The following is a 19,498-nucleotide window of genomic DNA, read 5'->3' as shown; positions in this document are numbered from 1 at the left end:
TATTTTTGATCCACTATCAATGAAATCTTTGTATTTTGCAATTGAACTCTTTCACATTAAATTTTGACGCTCATTTAATCCCCTCATTAGGCGTTCTATGTGTCATCTCATAGAGAGATACAAATAGAATGTCTAGACGGTCACACATCTTTCTTAGTTGCATGAAGAGGATTTGAACGAGACGTGACATGATGGGTATAAAATACTAAGTAACTCTTGCTCGACTACCAAGTCAAACTATACATTTACATCCAATAAATGATACATACTTGTGGAACATGCAATCATCTATCAATCTTAGATTCTTAGTCAAATAGAAAAAGTATTGAAGGGCACAAAAAGAAAAGTTAGATTTAAGTGCAAGCAAATATTTTATCCTTTTAGAAAATGGAATTAAAAAATGTATCCAAACAATAAGTTTCAATAGACCATTTAAAAGAGATTCAATTAATCCTAACAAAAAAAAAAGTATTTCTATCAATATTTCTATATTATCACCAATTCTAATTGAGGTGGAGGATGAAAAGACATTTTTATTGTCACGTTAGAAAGAAAATAAATTATTAAAGATAATCAACAAAGAATGATGATTGTTAAAAGAATGGGAAGCCAAATGTATTGTTTTGAAATATGAATTTAAATTTGATTTTCTTTCATTATATTACTTTGAATTTGAATGTATATTTAGTTAAGTTATTGTTAATGTAAAATTGATTGTGATGATATTTTCATGGACATTTGTAACATGGAGAGTTCCACATTTGTGGATAATTCACATTTCCTTTTTAAAAAAACCCATCTGAATTTAGTAAAAATTTAGTGTATAAATTAATCCAAAAAAGTTCACTTGGATGGTTCCTTCTTCTACCGTACTATTGGAGCAGTGAGTATGAAAATATCCCAATCAAAATCAAAGATTGAGAAAGAGAATAATTGAAAATGGTGAGAAAAATTTCACTGAGAAAAAGTAAAAGAAAAGAAAGAAATTCAACAACAAGACTGAGAGAGGTTGGATTGGATCTGTGTTGTCTCAGCGTCGGTGGCTTTTCTGACCCATAAATTCCTTTCATCTTCTTCTTCTTCACACATTTCTCCATTTTTAACCAATCCCCATTTCACTTTGCCCTCTCACGTCTCCAGATCCCCATTTTTCCATCTCCAACTTTGAGTTTCCATGAAGTAATCCAGAGTTGTTCCTTTCACTGCTGCTTCTTTTGCTTAACACCCATTACGATCTTCGACTGGACTAGCAGCCATGGAGGTCGATACTAATCCTGGGGTAATTTAACTCTTTCCCATTTCTCAATTTTGTTCTTATCTTCTGTTTCTAACTGGGTTCTTGTGATTTGATGATTTATTTTTTTTTTTTTTTGTTTCAGAAACCGTCGAAACAGATTGGGGGCGGCCAGGTTTGTCAGATCTGCAGTGATTCCGTTGGCACGACGGCCGACGGCGAGCCGTTTGTTGCGTGTGATGTTTGTGCATTTCCGGTCTGCCGTCCATGTTATGAGTACGAGAGGAAAGATGGGAATCAGTCTTGCCCTCAATGCAAGACTAAATACAAGTGGCATAAAGGTTTTGATTCGATCCAATCTACTTTTTTTTAGTTTGATTTTGTTTTTGTACTTCTTGAACATTTGATGGTAATGGGATGGATCGGTTTGTTTCTTTGTTTTTAGGAAGTCCTCCTGTTACTGGTGAGGCAGTAGAAGATGGTGATGGCAATGGAGTGGGAGGGGCACAAGAAAGGCATCATAAGATGCCAGAGCGCACCCTTAGCTGGGATACTAATTATGATAAAGAGGGATCTTTTAATCACATTCCTTTGCTCACCACTGGACGATCTGTAAGTTGATCTAGTGGTTTACTTTATTTGATTCAATTATGTTTCTGTTTGTTGGACTTGGAATTGAATTTGGTGGTTTTATGGTATTCTCTGTGCTTAAGGTTTCTGGAGAACTGTCAGCTGCATCTCCTGAGCGGCTGTCCATGGCCTCTCCTGAAAGCGGGAGCCGGGGTAAGCTCATATAGTTGGTACCTCTTACAATAAATTTAAGGGGTTCGGTGGTTCTATGTCTGGGAAATGTGTATGGGAAGGAAAGTAAACTTTGTCATGATGGTTCTTTTAAAATGTTTGTTTGATAATTGGCAGCTAACTATAGAATTATGGATCAATCAAGAGACTCGGGATCGGCTAGGTTTGGCAATGTGGCCTGGAAGGAGAGAATAGATAGTTGGAAGGTGAAGCAAGACAAGAGTGTGCCGCCAATGAGTGTCAGTCATGCACCTTCTGAAGGGAGGGGTGGTGCCGATTTTGATGCCAGCACTGATGTCGTGATCGATGATTCTTTACTGTGAGTGCTTCATTTGGTCTCTTGTTCTTATATAGTTTCTACCATTTCGCAGCGTAACTACTGTTGACTGCATTTTGGAAGAGTAAAATGATTCTGTGAGGAGTGTGAACCAAAACAAGAAAAAACTTATTATCAGCAATGTTTTGAACTGTCATATTGCTTTCGTGAAAGCTCTGGTTTTTATCTTCTTTTACACGAAGAAGAAGGATACGTTTTAGTTTTCAACATAGCAAATGGGATTTATGCTTTTTGGCTCAAATACCATCAATCGCTGTGACTGATACTCAAGTAATCAACCGTTGCATGATACTGCTCTCCACTCGAATAATCTTCTAAATGTTATTTTCTTGTACTTGCTTTCTAACTGTTATTCTCATTTGTTGGCATTGCAGAAATGACGAAGCTCGCCAGCCTCTATCGAGGAAGGTTTCTATTCCATCCTCTAGGATTAATCCTTATAGGATGGTCATCGTTCTCCGGCTTATTATTCTTTGCATCTTCTTGCACTATCGGATTACAAATCCAGTTCCAAATGCCTTTGCTCTGTGGTTAATATCAGTGATTTGTGAGATTTGGTTTGCTATATCTTGGATTTTGGATCAGTTCCCCAAATGGCTCCCGGTTAATCGTGAGACATATCTTGATAGGCTTGCTCTGAGGTTGGGTTTTAGCTTTCATTATGAGCAATTTTCACTTCTATGTTTGTCCTTACCTTGAAATTTTAATCTCAATATTTGTGGTTTGCAGATATGATCGTGAAGGAGAGCCATCTCAGTTGGCTGCTGTTGACATATTTGTCAGTACTGTCGACCCTCTGAAAGAACCTCCCCTTGTCACTGCCAATACAGTCCTATCAATTCTCTCTGTGGACTATCCAGTTGATAAAGTTTCTTGCTACGTATCTGATGATGGAGCTGCTATGTTAACATTTGAAGCTTTGTCCGAAACCTCAGAGTTTGCTAGAAAATGGGTTCCTTTCTGCAAGAAGTACAGCATTGAGCCACGAGCACCAGAGTGGTATTTTGCTCAGAAGATTGATTACTTAAAGGACAAGGTTCAACCATCATTTGTGAAGGAGCGGAGAGCAATGAAGGTAGTAAATCCCATTCCTTCCATATTGCTTTCTTTTCTATGGCTACATTACACTAAAGTTCCTTTTATCATCCCCATAGTTGACTGACTGTTCTTCTGTGTTACAGAGAGAATACGAGGAGTTTAAAATTCGTGTCAATGGACTTGTTGCTAAGGCACAGAAAATTCCTGATGAAGGGTGGGTCATGCAAGATGGCACCCCATGGCCTGGAAATAACACGAGAGATCATCCGGGAATGATACAGGTCTGTACGTCATTTGGAATTAAAACTGCTGTCTCAGTGCCCATCGTTCTTCATTGCTGCTTAAATCTTGTTTTGATTACATTACTGCAGTCTCATTGTGCTGTTTCTTTATAAATTTGCAGGTTTTCTTAGGGCACAGTGGAGGACTTGATACTGATGGTAATGAGCTTCCACGTTTAGTTTATGTTTCTCGTGAGAAGCGTCCTGGTTTCCAACATCACAAAAAGGCTGGTGCTATGAATGCTCTTGTGAGTAGATGATTTTGGAAAATTTCTCAACATCTCTTTACTTCTATATCTTTCTTTGAATGATCCACTTCTGTTCAGGTTCGCGTATCTGCTGTTCTTACCAACGGACCCTTCTTGTTAAATCTTGATTGTGATCACTACATAAACAACAGTAAGGCGTTGCGGGAAGCTATGTGTTTTATGATGGATCCTAATCTTGGTAAATCAGTTTGCTATGTTCAGTTTCCTCAGAGGTTTGATGGAATTGATAGAAACGATCGATATGCCAACCGAAACACTGTTTTCTTTGATGTAAGTTTTGTTTAGCTGTCTTCGTCTAGATACCTTCAGTCACAGTTCTGAATTTGTGTATTTTGTTAAATAGATTTTCTTTCATGATGTCCTGGTGGCCTGTATTTAATTTATTAAAATTTAACGTGGCTTATAGATCAATCTTCGAGGCTTGGATGGTATCCAAGGTCCAGTTTATGTGGGAACGGGATGTGTTTTCAATCGAACTGCGCTGTACGGCTATGAGCCCCCACTCAAGCCCAAGCATAAAAAGGCAGGGGTATTCTCCAGTTGCTTTGGGAAATCGAAAAAGAAAAGTTCTAAGTCAAAAAGAAAGGATTCTGACAAGAAGCAATCTAGTAAAAATGTTGATCCCACGGTGCCAATATTCAACCTCGAAGATATTGAGGAAGGAGTTGAAGGTAAAGTTTTCATTTATTTGCTTTAGCAGTATTTTCCAGGCATATGCTCTCTATATGCATAGTTGTTAGCATCTGTTTTCCTTTCTATGAGATTTTTAACTAAATTTAGCGATCTAAAATAATGTTGCTCCTTTCTCCATGTAAGTCCAGTTTTGTAATGTGCTTTTAAATGAGAACTATTTATCTTTCTCCAAGTCTAATTTTTGGTTCTTGTTTAGTCTTCTTGATGTCTTTACGCAAGTCTAACGTTCTACTTTGCACCTTGAAATGGGGTACTAATTTCCATATATCATCCAATCCAGGTGCTGGGTTTGATGACGAGAAATCACTACTAATGTCGCAAATGAGCCTGGAGAAGAGGTTTGGTCAATCAGCTGTATTTGTTGCTTCCACACTAATGGAAAATGGTGGTGTGCCGCAATCTGCCACTCCAGAATCTCTCCTTAAAGAAGCAATTCATGTCATCAGTTGTGGATACGAGGATAAAACAGACTGGGGAAGTGAAGTACGAATTCATTTCCTTCTAAATCCATTAATTTATGTTGGAAGCAACCATTGTTTGCGCTCATAATTTTTTGATGAAATTTTGTATTACTAAGGGATGTGTTAATATTTGGTGGTGCAGATTGGATGGATCTATGGTTCCGTCACAGAAGATATTTTGACAGGGTTCAAGATGCATGCCCGTGGCTGGAGATCAATCTACTGCATCCCAGACCGTCCTGCATTTAAAGGATCTGCTCCCATTAATCTTTCTGATCGTCTTAACCAAGTGCTTCGGTGGGCGTTAGGTTCGGTTGAAATTCTTTTCAGTCGGCATTGTCCTGTATGGTACGGTTATGGTGGACGGTTGAAATGGCTTGAGAGATTTGCTTATGTTAACACCACCATTTATCCAATAACATCCATTCCTCTTCTTGCCTATTGTACCTTACCTGCCATATGTTTACTCACGGGAAAGTTTATCATTCCTCAGGTAAGAAGGATTATATTTTTTTTGGAATCCAATAGTTAATCAGTGATTTCTATGTTAAAGATGCATTTAGTGTATAATAACTGTGCTGCAAACATAATCCTTTTGCTCAATGTATACTTTGTTGTTTGTGCTTTCATTACAGATCAGCAATCTTGCTAGCATCTGGTTCATCTCTCTCTTTCTTTCCATCTTTGCTACCGGTATTCTGGAAATGAGATGGAGTGGTGTTGGAATCGATGAATGGTGGAGAAACGAACAATTCTGGGTTATTGGAGGTGTGTCGGCCCATCTTTTCGCTGTCTTCCAAGGTCTTCTTAAAGTTCTTGCTGGAATCGATACAAACTTCACGGTTACTTCGAAAGCGTCCGACGAAGATGGAGATTTTGCTGAGCTCTACATGTTCAAGTGGACCACTCTTCTGATTCCCCCAACTACTCTCCTAATTATCAACATAGTTGGAGTTGTTGCTGGAATTTCTTATGCGATCAACAGTGGTTATCAATCTTGGGGACCCCTTTTCGGGAAACTGTTCTTCGCTTTCTGGGTGATTATTCATCTGTATCCCTTCCTTAAGGGTCTGATGGGTCGCCAGAACCGAACACCCACAATCGTGGTTGTATGGTCTATCCTCCTTGCCTCAATCTTCTCCCTTTTATGGGTTCGGATCGATCCCTTCACAACTCGGGTAACTGGTCCTGATGTCGAACAGTGTGGAATCAACTGTTAAAAAGGGAGTTTTATATTTTATACAGACAGATAAAAGATGAAGAAAGGAAACAAATAGATTCTCAAACGAAAACTTGATCCAGATTAGGCAATTTATGATCTGTTGTAATCGTCCCTGAATTGGTATGCGGAAGCTAATGCAGGTACAAGCCTTGCTTATCTATCGACGATGCTATTTAATTTATTTTATTTTTATTCGGTGCTGTGTTTTAGAGTTTGAAGTTACAAAAGAGGTTGATGATGATGATGATCTTGATCTCTTCAAATTTTTTCCCCTCTCCCCCTTCAATGTTCTTTGTATGTACAAATAAAACTGATAAAGACACATGATGATACTTGTTTGTTACTTCTTCTTTCTCATGTATTAAGTATAAACTGTGATGCTGGTTAATTATTTAACGCTTATTCTCTTTTTTGCATACTTTTGTCTTGAATCATATGTTAGTGGAGGTGTGTTTTAAAGCAAAAGAAAGTGAAAGAAAAAGCTCAAAAGTTCCTTAGAAAGTGAAAGGTAGTTTGAATTTACAAAAGCCATTATTGGAGGCTTAAATTAGAGAAGATCCTTCTTTTGTGCCCGTTCTCACGTTCTAAATTCAAAGCAGGATTTTTTGTTTTTCAATATCTTCAAATATTTGTCCAAAATAAATAATAATAATCATGCAATTAGGACATGACTCTCTTTTCTTTTCTCAAGGATTACCCTAAGATGCATATCACTTGGTTTAAATATTATGCTTATTTAAAAACTTGGTCTTAATAATAACAATATAACAACAATATGATTGACAGAAAATTAATTTTTGAAATTTAGTACTAATCAAATCTTATGTGTATTCTTTATGTTTTGATAAACCTTGCACAAATACTCCTTACCATAGACTATTTTATTAAATCATATGAACCAAGTTATAATTATAAATAAAAAAGTCTACAATCTAACTTTTTTTTTTGAATTATAAGGATTAAATTTGTAATTTAATAGATTGTGATTAAACGGATAGTTATGTTGTAATTTGTAATTAGAATGTATTTCTTTTCTTGAAGTTTGAGACTCAAATAGCCTTAATTGTTGTAGTAAAGAGAAAAAAAAAAAAAAAACAAGCATAAAAGTTTAGATAATTGATTCTTGAATTAACTCTCTAACAAGTTTCTAAATTTTGAATTTTGAATGTTGTTGCTATTTTTTCTTACATTAGATTTAAAAATGATTTTTATGTGTAATCTAACTGTAAACATTTTATTTTGTATTTATTAGATCAGTAAATTTAGAAGTGTAAAATAAGTCAAAAACCAACTAGATGCACAATTAAACCATATAAAGAAAAAAGAAAATATAGACACTCAATTAAAAAATGAAAGTTTTTAATGACTCATCCAACGCATTTTAAATTTCATAAACTTGTTAGAAATAAAACTTAACGTTCTTAGAAACTTCTTCTCCTTTTTTAAGTACAACAATTGTTGAGATAGATGATTGAACACCAACAATAAAAGAGAAAAAACATGGTGCTCGTTTTAGTAGAGTTCAAAGACGTGAGGTTTGCATCAATAAAACAACCCAATCAAGACTTGATTGGATGGTGATTTATTGTTGTGGTTGAAACAATTGTAGGTGGAGGATGGTGAATGAGTTGAGTTCATCATTTGTATTGTACCCTTGTAAGTTGTAACATAAACCAATAATAGTTTGAAATAGTGATATGTTGTCAAAAGGAATAATATTAAGAAATGAAAGCTGCTTATAAAGAAGACAGCTTTTGCAAAAGTGGAAATTCAAATGCATTTTAAGTACCAAATTTTAAGAAATTTGGGGAACCCTTCACTTCCAAACTTTTCTTTTTCCCCTTTCTCTCATTTTGCCTTTGAATTTGGGTTTCATTGTGTACTTTTAATTTAATTATTATTTCAATGCAAACCCCAAATTAATGGTATCAATTTAGATTTTAATACGTATGAAGATTTAAAGTCTAGATTGGGTTAAAGTTTAAATTTTAAAGGGAAAATAATAGAAGAAGAATGGGAAAATGAAGGAAAGGAAAGCACATGAAATCCTTCTGCTACATTACATTACATTACGATACAATCACACAAAAATTCCAAATTCTTAAAGAAAAAAACCTGGAAATTAATTACTATTCTACCCGCCTGATCTCACTTCTTCTCCTCCTCCGCCACTTGCGACGGAGGGGGGCTGCTGCCGTCAATGCAGCTGTTGCACCTTGTTTGAACCCAACCTTCAATGTTGTCGTCATCAGTTCCTCCACCGCAAAGGCGAGCGAAAACTCGAGCAATGACACCTAAAATGGTGATTGCCGCCAGCAGCACCAGGAGCGTGTGGAGGGAGTGACGAGTGGAGTGGGATGGCTCCGCGGGTGGCTCCGGCAGCAGCTGCATTTGACCGTCGAGCTTGATTGCATTTGGTGGAGCTGCCCTCATTTTGAATATATATTGTAAAGAGAAACAAAAGAGATTGAATAGTGGTAATGGCTTATTGGCTTTATGCTTTGTATCAAATACCCAAACAACTTTTTATTTTGTATCTTTTTCAACTTTAATCAGACTTCAATAAGTTAAAAATATTTGCTGTTTGGTCCCTCAACTTTTATAGAACTAAACTTTAGTTGCTGTTGTAATTCCCACAAATTCCTACTCTCTTCTTCAATCACATATTGATACTAAATTTTTTGTTGCTTTATCGTTGAAAATGAAAATAAGAATAATAATAAGTTAATTTTTGAGGTTAATTATTGAAGAAAAGAAAAAAAAAAGTTATTAAAAGGAAAAAGATGAAATTAAAGGAAAAGAAGATGAGTGTGCTATCGAGTGCTTAATTATTTGAGTTTTAATTCTACCGACGAATGCATAAATTTTATACATTGGCACTATATAATAAACACACTTTGTTTTAATCATTAGACCGATAGAGATTAATGGAGGATGAAAAATTTTGTTCTTCAACGTATAAGACCGTTAGAGTACATTTCGGCCTATATTGTTTGTAGTTAAACCCATTTCTCATTTCAAGTTCAATTATGGGCCACACTGTTTGGGCCTAGTTTCAATTCGGCTAACTCAATTATCTTCTGATGGGCTGGACCAGTTCGGATTCTTTATCTGGGCCTGGATCACATTTGGTCCGCAATCGGTTCATTTAAAAGCGAAACCCATCAAACCCTAACTCCCCATATATAAATTCCTTCTTTAGGGTTTTTTCATCCTCACACTCTCTCAAACCTCCGGTCATTCTCATTTTCCCTGCAGCTTTTTCAATAACCATTTATCATGGCTGAACGAGGAGGAGACCGCGGCGGCTTTGGCAGAGGCTTCGGTGGTAGAGGCCGTGGTGGCGACCGTGGCCGTGGACGCCGTCGTGCTGGCCGCCGTGAAGAAGAGGAGAAGTGGGTTCCAGTCACCAAGCTTGGCCGTCTTGTTAAGGAAGGTAAGATTCAATCACTGGAGCAGATTTACCTCCACTCTCTCCCAATCAAGGAGCATCAGATCGTTGATACTCTCATTGGCCCTAGCCTCAAGGATGAGGTCATGAAGATCATGCCTGTGCAGAAACAGACCCGGGCTGGTCAAAGAACTAGGTTTAAGGCCTTCGTTGTCGTTGGCGACGGTAATGGCCATGTTGGATTGGGAGTTAAGTGCAGCAAAGAGGTGGCGACTGCTATTCGTGGCTCGATTATTTTGGCTAAGTTGTCGGTGATCCCTGTTAGGAGGGGTTATTGGGGTAACAAGATTGGTAAACCCCATACTGTTCCTTGCAAGGTCACCGGAAAGTGTGGCTCTGTCACCGTCCGTATGGTTCCTGCTCCTCGTGGTGCTGGTATTGTTGCTGCTAGGGTTCCCAAGAAGGTGCTTCAATTCGCTGGTATTGAGGATGTTTTCACTTCCTCAAGGGGATCCACTAAGACACTTGGAAACTTTGTGAAGGTATATTGTAATATGGTGCAATATCTATATCATCTGTTCACTGGAATTTATGGTGTCTATTATCAGTATAATATGCTGTGTTATGTCATTTCGGGCACTCTGAATTCAGATTTGTACTTAGGCTCGGTTGTGACATCGTGAATAGCAGTCTATTCGTGGTTGATTATGGATATCGGGCTGTGTTTCGTTTAGATTTTTCTGTCTGTGTGTGCATATATTTTGTGAAATTGATTTGTGTTTTGTTTTTTTTAGCCTACATTATTTTCATGTTAAATTTTTTGGATAGTTTAATCTGGATTAGTTGTATCTAAAGCAAACTACTGGGCTGCCTTTTGTAAGAATTATAGGTTGGATGCATTTTGTAAATGCAATACAGTTGTTGGTGTAGTTGAGTTCGTGTTTAGAATAGTTAAATTAGAGAGTTCCAGTGATTTCTTGTGATGAGATCGCATAGAATGAATTTATAGTGAAATTGCATGCCAATAGACAGTGCATGAGAAACCATTGATAAAAGTTTGTTTCTTCTAAAAGTGGGTTTAGTCACACGAACATTTAATTTATGTGCTTTGCTATTTGTTTATGTTTAACTTCAACTTCAACTGGAGTGTAAGATTGTTCGATCTGTTAGATAGTAAGTCAGATTTGGTTTTTGTCTGTTGTTACAAGTGTTCTTTTTGGCAGGCTACCTTTGATTGTCTATTGAAAACCTATGGTTTCCTGACGCCCGAGTTCTGGAGGGAGACTCGCTTCACCAAATCTCCATTCCAAGAGCACACCGATCTGTTGGCTAAACCCACCGTAAAGGCATTGTTGTTGGAGGATGCCGAGAGGGGTGCTGCTTAGATCAGCGTAGATTTGGTATGCTTTTGAATCGAAAAGAGAAGAATGTTTTTGTTAGGACAACTCTATAGTATATGCTTTTCAGTCTGAGTTCATTTACTTTCAAGGATAGTGTGTTATTTATTTCTTATGGGTACTTGACTCTGTTTTTTGTTTCTGAATTCAATGGCATAAAGCTTGATTTTGAATGCACTAATGATTCTTAAGAAGAAAATATTACCTGTCTTAAAATTAGATAGCTTTTTTACGAATGCACAAAGCTAAACACTAGGAAAGAATTTCACAATGGGCATTTATGATGTTGAATGATTATTTGATGATCGGTCTTCACACATGAATCTGATTTGTGTCATTATGGATTGTGGTTTTTACTTAGTTCTATGTTCTATATCTTTGGGTCGGAGAACTATGATCTTATAGTATTTGCGTTTATAATATTTGTGTGTAAAGGAAAACTAATGCGGGTAAGATGGTCATTATGGATGGATCATATTTTTAAAATATCAGTGTAAGAGTAGATAGAGAGATGGACAAACGTAGATCGGTCAAATTTGCTTTAAATAAAATAAATGAATTTCAATATATATATATAAAAATTAAATGAATTAATGCATCTTTCTTATACAAGACTAGATGAAGTAATATTTTTGTTGATGAAGAAATCTTGTGTTATGTTTTTCTAAATACTTGCGTAGTAAATATACTCTTATGTTTATTGTTATTGTTATTGTCGTTGAGTGTTGATATTCTTGTGATAGAAGGTCAAGCCTCTATTTTTTAGGAAAAAAAATCATACTGGACATTGATGTATAGCATTTTTCTAAATGCTCGAAATCAATTTCTTTTTTATTATATGGAGTTTTTGCATTTGAATTTACGAAAATAAATATGAAATTGATTTTAAAATGCCATTCTAAAAACCTTTAGAGAGAGAATTAACACAAAAATTAATTATTTTTAATGAACTCCATTAAATTGGTAAGAAAAATGATTTTTTTGTTATTATTAATTCGGATTGGGGACTGGGAGCAGAGATTTGCAGGAGAGCCATTTGGGGTTTCTAAGTAAATATTCCAAAACCTTGAGATTTTATATAAGCAAAGGAGAAAAATTATATCTACAAATCTATTGTTGAAGTGAAGCTACACAACATGAACCCACAAAGTAAATAAACAATAATACATAATTCTTACTAAAACCATTACTTGTGCTTGCAGTAGTGCAACCACTCTCAACTCCTTCCTAACAAGTCGTGATACTAATTTATTAATTATATTTTATTTAATTTTGATGTAATTTTATCTTCTTTTATCGGTATATTAAGTACGGTTAGTATTGACTTGATGGTCATTGATTAGAAGGTAATTATACTTCTTCTTTTTGGATTGTTGTCAAATTGATTTGGAGATTTTGAATTTGATATTCAGAGTTCACTAATTGGATTCCTAATTTTTAAATCTTGGTGTTTTCATATTATTTGATAGTCAAGCTTATGCTTTAGATTGGGTATATGTTTGAGCTAATTACATTTTTTTTTATCGAGTCTAGTTTCTCGTTCTTGTTCAAATTTGGTGTGGAAGCGACTTTAGTATTTATATTTTTTTTAAAAAGTGAATTTGGCCACAAATTTTGCTGAATCAAATTCGTGAAGGAGAAATTAAAAAAAAAGCTGATGAAGAGATTGTGATACCAAATTTTGTGAGATTGAAGGAAGAAAAAAGAGAAGAAAAATGTAAGAACTTGAAAAGAAATAGAAGCAGTAAAGTCAAGCAGAATGTCATGCAAGTACGTTAATTAATAGTTGAACTTGAAGTTATAATTAAGTAGCTGAACTTTGTTAGTCATGTCAGACAATAGATTTGGGGAGTGATTATGATGTGTTGTTGATTGAAACAAACCTCCATTGTTTCTTGGAAGTATTTTAAATAATCCACGTGGATATTTGCTTTGGGAGGAGAATGTTTTGGGGCTATATTTGATCACCACCACTATATAGTGAAAGAGGAAAGGCAAAATTTAACGTTGAAGAATTCACACTAACATGACGGTGGTATTTATTGTCAAAAAACGTTATGTTTCAAAATCTTTCTACAAATTGAAAATTTCGAGACAAGGGACCAAACGTGTGGAAAGTTATTACGAGAAAATGTTGTTGACTTGAGTGGTTAACATATTTGAGGATGAGGAAGCTACCGTAGATTGATTCTACAATGGACATAATAAGAGTTTGTTGAGATGCTTGTCGATCCTCAAAAGATTCGACCATGTGAGGATTTGAAAAAAGAAATGGTACTTGTCATTCATATAGAACGACAACTCCAAAGGAAATCTTCAAGTTACACTAAATCTAAGCTCAATTTAAATGTCACTACATTAGTGGAAAAGTGTTAGTTCATATGCTATATTGAAGCATTTTATGATAAGGTGGAAAGTAGTAAAGAGGTGCTTAATTAATAATGTTGTGTTAATGCATGATCTCGATGTAGAGAGAGTAGACACTAGTGAACTTGAAATTGACATACTTTGTGCATACATTTCTAGTCCATTAGAACCCAAAATAATATTTGATTATACTTCTTGTACCACTTTTTCCAAGAGAAGAAAAACGTGTTGTGTGTGACTTGGAAGACAAAAGGTATGGGACCAAGACAAAAACGAATAAAAATATATGAAAAAGAAAAATGTGCAAAAACTAATGAGAGAAAAGAAAAAAAATGTGAGTATCAAAATTCGTGAGGATAACCAAAGAGTTGGTTCTTTGAATGTTTGCTAGAAATAATTACAACAAGCTCAATGAGTGGTCCAAGTTCTTTTAATGGTTACAAATTGAGTGGAGATTGGAATTGTCATAACTCCTCCCGGGTCACCTACACTCGACCCGAGAGACAACATAAAGTCAACCCACTCCCCTTCTAAACGACACAAGTTGACATTTTACCTATAACCTTTAAATGAAACGCAAGCGGAAGCTAATAAACATAACTTAAACACAAACTGCAGTTCAATCCCATTTATTAACAAACGTTACATAAGTTTTATATAGACATATACTAACTTATATTTACATGAAAACATGTTTCGATACCAACATGAACTTAGCTCAACTGACACATGTATGTTCCTGTGGACAAGAGGTCCCATGTTGAACTTAAGTTTGAGATAATTTAAAGATCAAATATACAAAGATTCAAATAGCAAAACAAGTACAAAAGAAAAGACAAAATCATTCAGCAGACAGACAACGACGTATCGGGCTTTGAGAACACGACCTCTATCTGAAAAGTGGAAAACTGTTTTGAAAGTATGAGCTAAATGAGTAATCATAAACGATAACATGCATACTACTTGGCAAACATTTAGGAAAAATCAAATCCCTGCTTTTAATAACAATAACCATAGCCCAAGAATCTACTCTAGGGAGGTGGTACTGACTCCAATTCTTAGAGATGAGCATCCTCAATCTTTATTCTTGAGAGGTAGGCGTCCCCAACTCTGATTCTGGAGATAAGTGCCCTTACCTCAAATTTTTTTTGCTCCTTAACCTATTCTAAAGAACTATTTGAGATATATTGGATTAGATAAAACATGAATAAAATCATTATGTTTTGAAAATAGTGCTTTAAACCCTTAAAGGAACCTGTTGCATTAAGCAAATCTTAAACATAACGATGCTAGCTCTTATCAAGTAGTTTAGATGCTATTAGGTTCTCACAACTAGGCTGCCAAATAAGATAATTATTCTTAATAATCTAGGGTTTTAAATTTTAGTTAAAAACTAGAGGGTAATTGATGTTTTATCAAAGTACTCGAGATTTTGATTGTTACCATTTTAGCACGCATTGTTGTTAGCCTCACTTTCTCAACTCATATGTTAGATGTAATTTTATCCACATACAAGTTTTTTAGCGTGTCAAGTTTAAGGTATTTTATTTATTATTAATTTATTGTACTTATTATATTTTTGTAATTTATTTTACCAATACTAATACAAATATGTTAATTTAATTTAATTTTTTATTCAATGTCATTCTAATTTGTTCAAGATTTCACCTCCAAAATAAACAAACAAATAAATGGTGAAAAGCCAATTCCAATTTGAAAAAAAAAAAAAATAATAAAGCAAGAATGAGGAAGGAGGAGGGAGGGGAGAGATTTAAGTTTTGGAGAAAAAAAAAATAAAATTAGATTCTAATTTGGTATAATAAGTGATTTTATTTATCAATTTAAGAAATACAATTGTAAAAAAAAAATAAAAAAAGTTAGAAAACAAAATAAGATAAAGATAAAAATAAAATAGTATTTTTAACGCAATATTTAAATAAAAGAATTAGAGGACAATTTGTTATAATCCAAATCAGAAATTGGGGGAAAAGGGTCAAAAGCAATTGAGAAGACTTTTGAAAGACTCTTCTTCTTCTTCTTTCTCTGAAGCTTTTGGTTTTCGCGTTTCTTTGAATACGCGGAAACTTAAAGCTTTCAGAATTTTCAATTTTCAATTCCCCTTTCCAGTTTCATAATCTTCAACCCCACTTTTGATATATATATTTTTATATTTTTGGGGTTTTGATTTGGGTAATGGGAACCCCGGAATTCCCTAATCTCGGGAAGCATTGCAACTTTGCAGAATGTAAGCAGATCGATTTCTTGCCCTTTACTTGCGATTGCTGTCACCAGGTTCCTTATCCTTCTCTCTTTCATTTTCATGTTGTGATTTGATTTGTTTCATCATTTGGTTCTTAGGATGATTGATTTATTGTTAATTCTGCTATTGGGAAATTTATTTTTGTTTTGACTTGGTTCATCATCCAATGGTTTACTCTATTTTGGCCGCAATAATAAAGAAAGTGTTTTTTCTGGTTCTAACGTTAATACTCAAACCAATTTTTAAATGAATTTGATGGAGAGATAGAAAGGGTAATTGTCAACTATTATGAGTTGAGGTTCTAACCGGATCCTAGGAACTTTCTCGATTTAATTAATCTTGAAATATTAGGCCACATTTGACGACCATTGTGTTTTTCTTTTTTTAAAAAAATTAAGCTTATAAACCCTACTTTTACCTCTAAATTTATGTATTGCGTTGTCCAGTTTCTACTTATGTTTTCTTATACCAAGCCAAGTCTTGGAAATTCATGTTTCTTTGAGAAAGGTGGAAACCATGCAAAGAAAAAGTTATTAAAAGGGCCTTAGAACTTCGATTCAGGTTTTGTGTTTTGGTCTCTTATTTTGACACATATGATGTTGGGGATGCTATTTTGGGTTTAAGGTTTTCGTCTACTATTTTGAGGGCGGTTTTCTGATTATTATTGATTGATAAGTTTTCATCTATCGATTTTCATGAAGATGTCTCTGATAATGATTTGAAAGCAATAGTTATTGACTGATCAGCTTATGATCAGGATTTCAAGGAGTCAGGAATGTGTTACTTAGTTTATCCATTTTACCTGTTGAAATTCATCAATGCTAATTGTAAGAATCTCTTTTCCAACGGTTCCATTTCAGCCTAAAATTTAGGCTTCTATAAGTTCTGTTAAATGTTTAAACCTTCAATTGATATCATTTTACTGCTCCAAATGAACCATGGATACCATATGTGTCAAAACAGTTCATAATAAAAGAATTTTTTTCTGAGAATAAACAGAATGTGACATTTCATTTCAATTGAAAAGATGTCCATTATTCAAGGTTTCCTCGGTACCGTTCATTGGTTTGATTTAGTTTATTAATTTAAAAATTTGACAGGTCTTCTGTTTGGAGCATCGTAGCTACAATAGGCATAGTTGTCCAAAAGCAGATAGATGGGATGTCACCGTTGTCATTTGTCCGCTGTGTGCCAAAGGAGTTCGTCTCATTCCAGATCAAGATCCAAACATTACTTGGGAGATACATGTAAACACTGAATGTGACCCATCGAATTATGATAAAGTCACAAAGAAGAAAAAATGCCCTGTACCTGGCTGCAGGGAGTTGCTAACGTTTTCAAACACAATCAAATGTCGGGACTGCTCATTAGACCATTGTTTGAAGCATCGGTTTGGACCTGACCATAAATGTCCTGGACCAAAAAAACTCGAACCAACAGGTTTTCCATTTGTTGGTCTATTAAACAGAAGTAGAAAAGAAGAGAAAGGGCCTAAGAAAGCATTGTCCACCACATCCTCCTCTAAGTGGACTGCGTTCCTTAATGCAGCCTCATCTGTTAAAGCCTCAGCCGAAGCAAGCATGACGAAGTTGTCAAATGAATTCAGTCAAACTTGGATATCATCAGGTAGCAGCAGCAATGGGGGAGGTGGAAATGGACAAATTGAGCAATGTCCACAATGCAGTGCTAAGTTTTCATCAGTTTCGTCATTAATAGACCATGTTGAAAAAGTTCATGAAAGGGGTGGAAATCGAACTGGGCCGAAGAAGGTTGTGATCGATGCTTGTCCAAAGTGTAGTAGAGGATTTGTTGACCCTGTTGCCCTTGTGGAACATATTGAGAGGGATCATGGTGGCACTTCGAGAGCTTGAGTGTACATATCAGTTTATATATTATGAGGTATGAACACCGACTCAATCACAAATTTAATTGTTTCATCAAACTACTATCCCATGATAGTATAGATCATTGTGACTGCCATTTGTAAACTTCGTTTTTTTTCCCCTTTATGTTAAAAACTTGTAATGTTGATTAATTTTGGTATGAAGAGAGGTGAGAAGAAGTTCATTGTAGAATATTTGAAGAATTGAATTCATTATCAGTTTCGTGAAGGAAGGCTTAACTTTTTCCCTTCTCTGTCATTAGTTAGCTTTGTTGTTTTGTTGAGTCATTTTGTGTAATCATTTGGATAATTTGTATAAATCATATTTGATTGTCATTTCCTGCAGTACCAATAGAGTTTTGACTGAATTTATTTAAAATTTGGAATGCAACGGTAGATGGTATAACTTGTGCCTAAGAGAGTGGCATCTATGGTCAGATTACAAGGGTCAATATCATAGTATTTGATTTGATTGTAATAGTTTGTATCAATGATTAGCAGTATTTGAAGAAGGGGTGAAATCCGTGTTTGTTTCTACCATTACAGAAATCGAGATGTGTGATTAGAATAGTTTTGAAAAGAATTTAGGTAAAAGGATACCCTCCTTTAAACCTATTTAGCAGAAAATGGTAAATTCGTTGAACATTCTGCCACAGAATGCAGCTAACGGAAAATAAATGGTGTTAAAATGGTAAGGGTGGGGTCTTGTTTTACATAGACAAAATGTAAATAATTAGCAAATTTACGCCAAATTGGAAGAGGGGTGGCGTTAGATGTCTTTTTCTCTATCTCCCCACTTGGGATCAAACTCAAACTCAAACTCAACCTCATGCATTTTCTTTTTATTTTCTCATGTCCCTTTTTTCAATTCTACCACTTTGATATGATAGGAATATTATGACCAGTACAACAATAAATAATTGATGAATTTATGGTCTAATTTTAAGCTACATTTACATCATTCGGATGATAACTTAAAATAGGGATTTCATTTGATTATGTTTGTTATTGTTTACACTATTATGTAACTATAGCTAAAGTGGATCCTTTCACGAAATCAATAATACAATATTGTAATTTAACATATCCTCCTCATTCAAACGTTTTTTCATACAATTGCTTGGATCTTCAATCTTTCATCAAAGTCTGTATCGCAAACATATTCAGCTTTTTCTAACATTACCTATATCAAATATCAACTAATGTTTTAATGGCATATATTACATATATTCATCATAATTTTTTCTCATCCATGTTCTTATAGACATAAACAATTTTTATGCATAATTACTATTGTTTCAAACATAACATATTATATACTACGTAAGATATGAATATTTTAAATAAAATACATAAACAAATTGATATAGAACCTTTCATTCATAAAATATACACCGTATAATTAAATATATATAATATAATTAGGTATAATATATGAAAAACAATGCAAAATAAAAAAAAAATTAACGGAGAGAGAGAATGAGAGGGAATTTTTTTTTTTTTTTTTTACGAAACCACCAAAAAAAATTAAGGTATAATTTTGATTATAATATTACCCTAATAGAATTAATTACTTATCATATTTTCATATAATATTTAATAAATGCAAGTTTTAATCATGGTCCACTTTTCATTTTTTATTTTTTTTATTTATTAGTACATTATGAACAATAAAGATGAGTAAATTGGTCATTTGGACCATATATTTGCGTAAAATATTAGTCCATTTTGAACATTTCTAAAAATTTTGAGAAATTTGGATCAATCTTGTAGTATGGTATAACATTTTAGGCCTTAGTTAAAACTTTTTTTTTAAAAGATAACATTATTAAAAAAATTTACAAATTATATTATATATATTTATT

The 19,498-nt window shown here is 34.5% G+C and overlaps 3 protein-coding genes across 3 annotated transcripts; all 3 read left to right on the top strand.

Annotated features, from left to right (window-relative positions):
• Positions 1-874: 874 nt before the first annotated feature.
• On the top strand, positions 875-6,752 carry LOC101211779 (cellulose synthase A catalytic subunit 3 [UDP-forming]). Its single transcript, XM_004149341.3, has 14 exons — positions 875-1,279; positions 1,380-1,575; positions 1,680-1,846; positions 1,948-2,017; positions 2,153-2,354; positions 2,747-3,013; positions 3,102-3,447; positions 3,554-3,691; positions 3,814-3,939; positions 4,018-4,230; positions 4,367-4,631; positions 4,934-5,136; positions 5,257-5,607; positions 5,750-6,752. Exons 1-14 carry the CDS (start codon positions 1,256-1,258, stop codon positions 6,332-6,334), a joined length of 3,153 nt encoding a protein of 1,050 aa, XP_004149389.1. The 5' UTR covers positions 875-1,255; the 3' UTR covers positions 6,335-6,752.
• Positions 6,753-9,504: 2,752 nt separating this feature from the next.
• Positions 9,505-11,323, top strand: LOC101212017 (40S ribosomal protein S2-4). Its single transcript, XM_004149342.3, has 2 exons — positions 9,505-10,269; positions 10,951-11,323. Exons 1-2 carry the CDS (start codon positions 9,616-9,618, stop codon positions 11,110-11,112), a joined length of 816 nt encoding a protein of 271 aa, XP_004149390.2. The 5' UTR covers positions 9,505-9,615; the 3' UTR covers positions 11,113-11,323.
• A 4,193-nt stretch (positions 11,324-15,516) lies between these two features.
• Positions 15,517-17,860, top strand: SEF2 (zinc finger AN1 and C2H2 domain-containing stress-associated protein 11-like). Its single transcript, NM_001280712.1, is given in 2 exon segments — positions 15,517-15,783; positions 16,852-17,860. Coding segments are annotated over 2 exon segments (870 nt in total). The 5' UTR covers positions 15,517-15,684; the 3' UTR covers positions 17,623-17,860.
• The last annotated feature ends 1,638 nt before the right edge of the window (positions 17,861-19,498 follow it).

Source organism: Cucumis sativus, chromosome 4 (assembly GCF_000004075.3).
Source record: "Cucumis sativus cultivar 9930 chromosome 4, Cucumber_9930_V3, whole genome shotgun sequence".
Lineage (NCBI taxonomy): Eukaryota > Viridiplantae > Streptophyta > Magnoliopsida > Cucurbitales > Cucurbitaceae > Cucumis > Cucumis sativus.
This window is presented reverse-complemented; position numbering and strand designations above follow the sequence as displayed.

Coding starts and splice junctions, on each gene's coding strand:
- LOC101211779 (XM_004149341.3), top strand. CDS start 1,256: ATGGAGGTCGATACTAATCCTGGG. Junction 1,576..1,679: donor TAAATACAAGTGGCATAAAG/GTTTTGATTCGA, acceptor CTTTGTTTTTAG/GAAGTCCTCCTGTTACTGGT. Junction 5,608..5,749: donor GAAAGTTTATCATTCCTCAG/GTAAGAAGGATT, acceptor CTTTCATTACAG/ATCAGCAATCTTGCTAGCAT.
- LOC101212017 (XM_004149342.3), top strand. CDS start 9,616: ATGGCTGAACGAGGAGGAGACCGCGGCGGCTTTGGCAGAGGCTTCGGT. Junction 10,270..10,950: donor CACTTGGAAACTTTGTGAAG/GTATATTGTAAT, acceptor TCTTTTTGGCAG/GCTACCTTTGATTGTCTATT.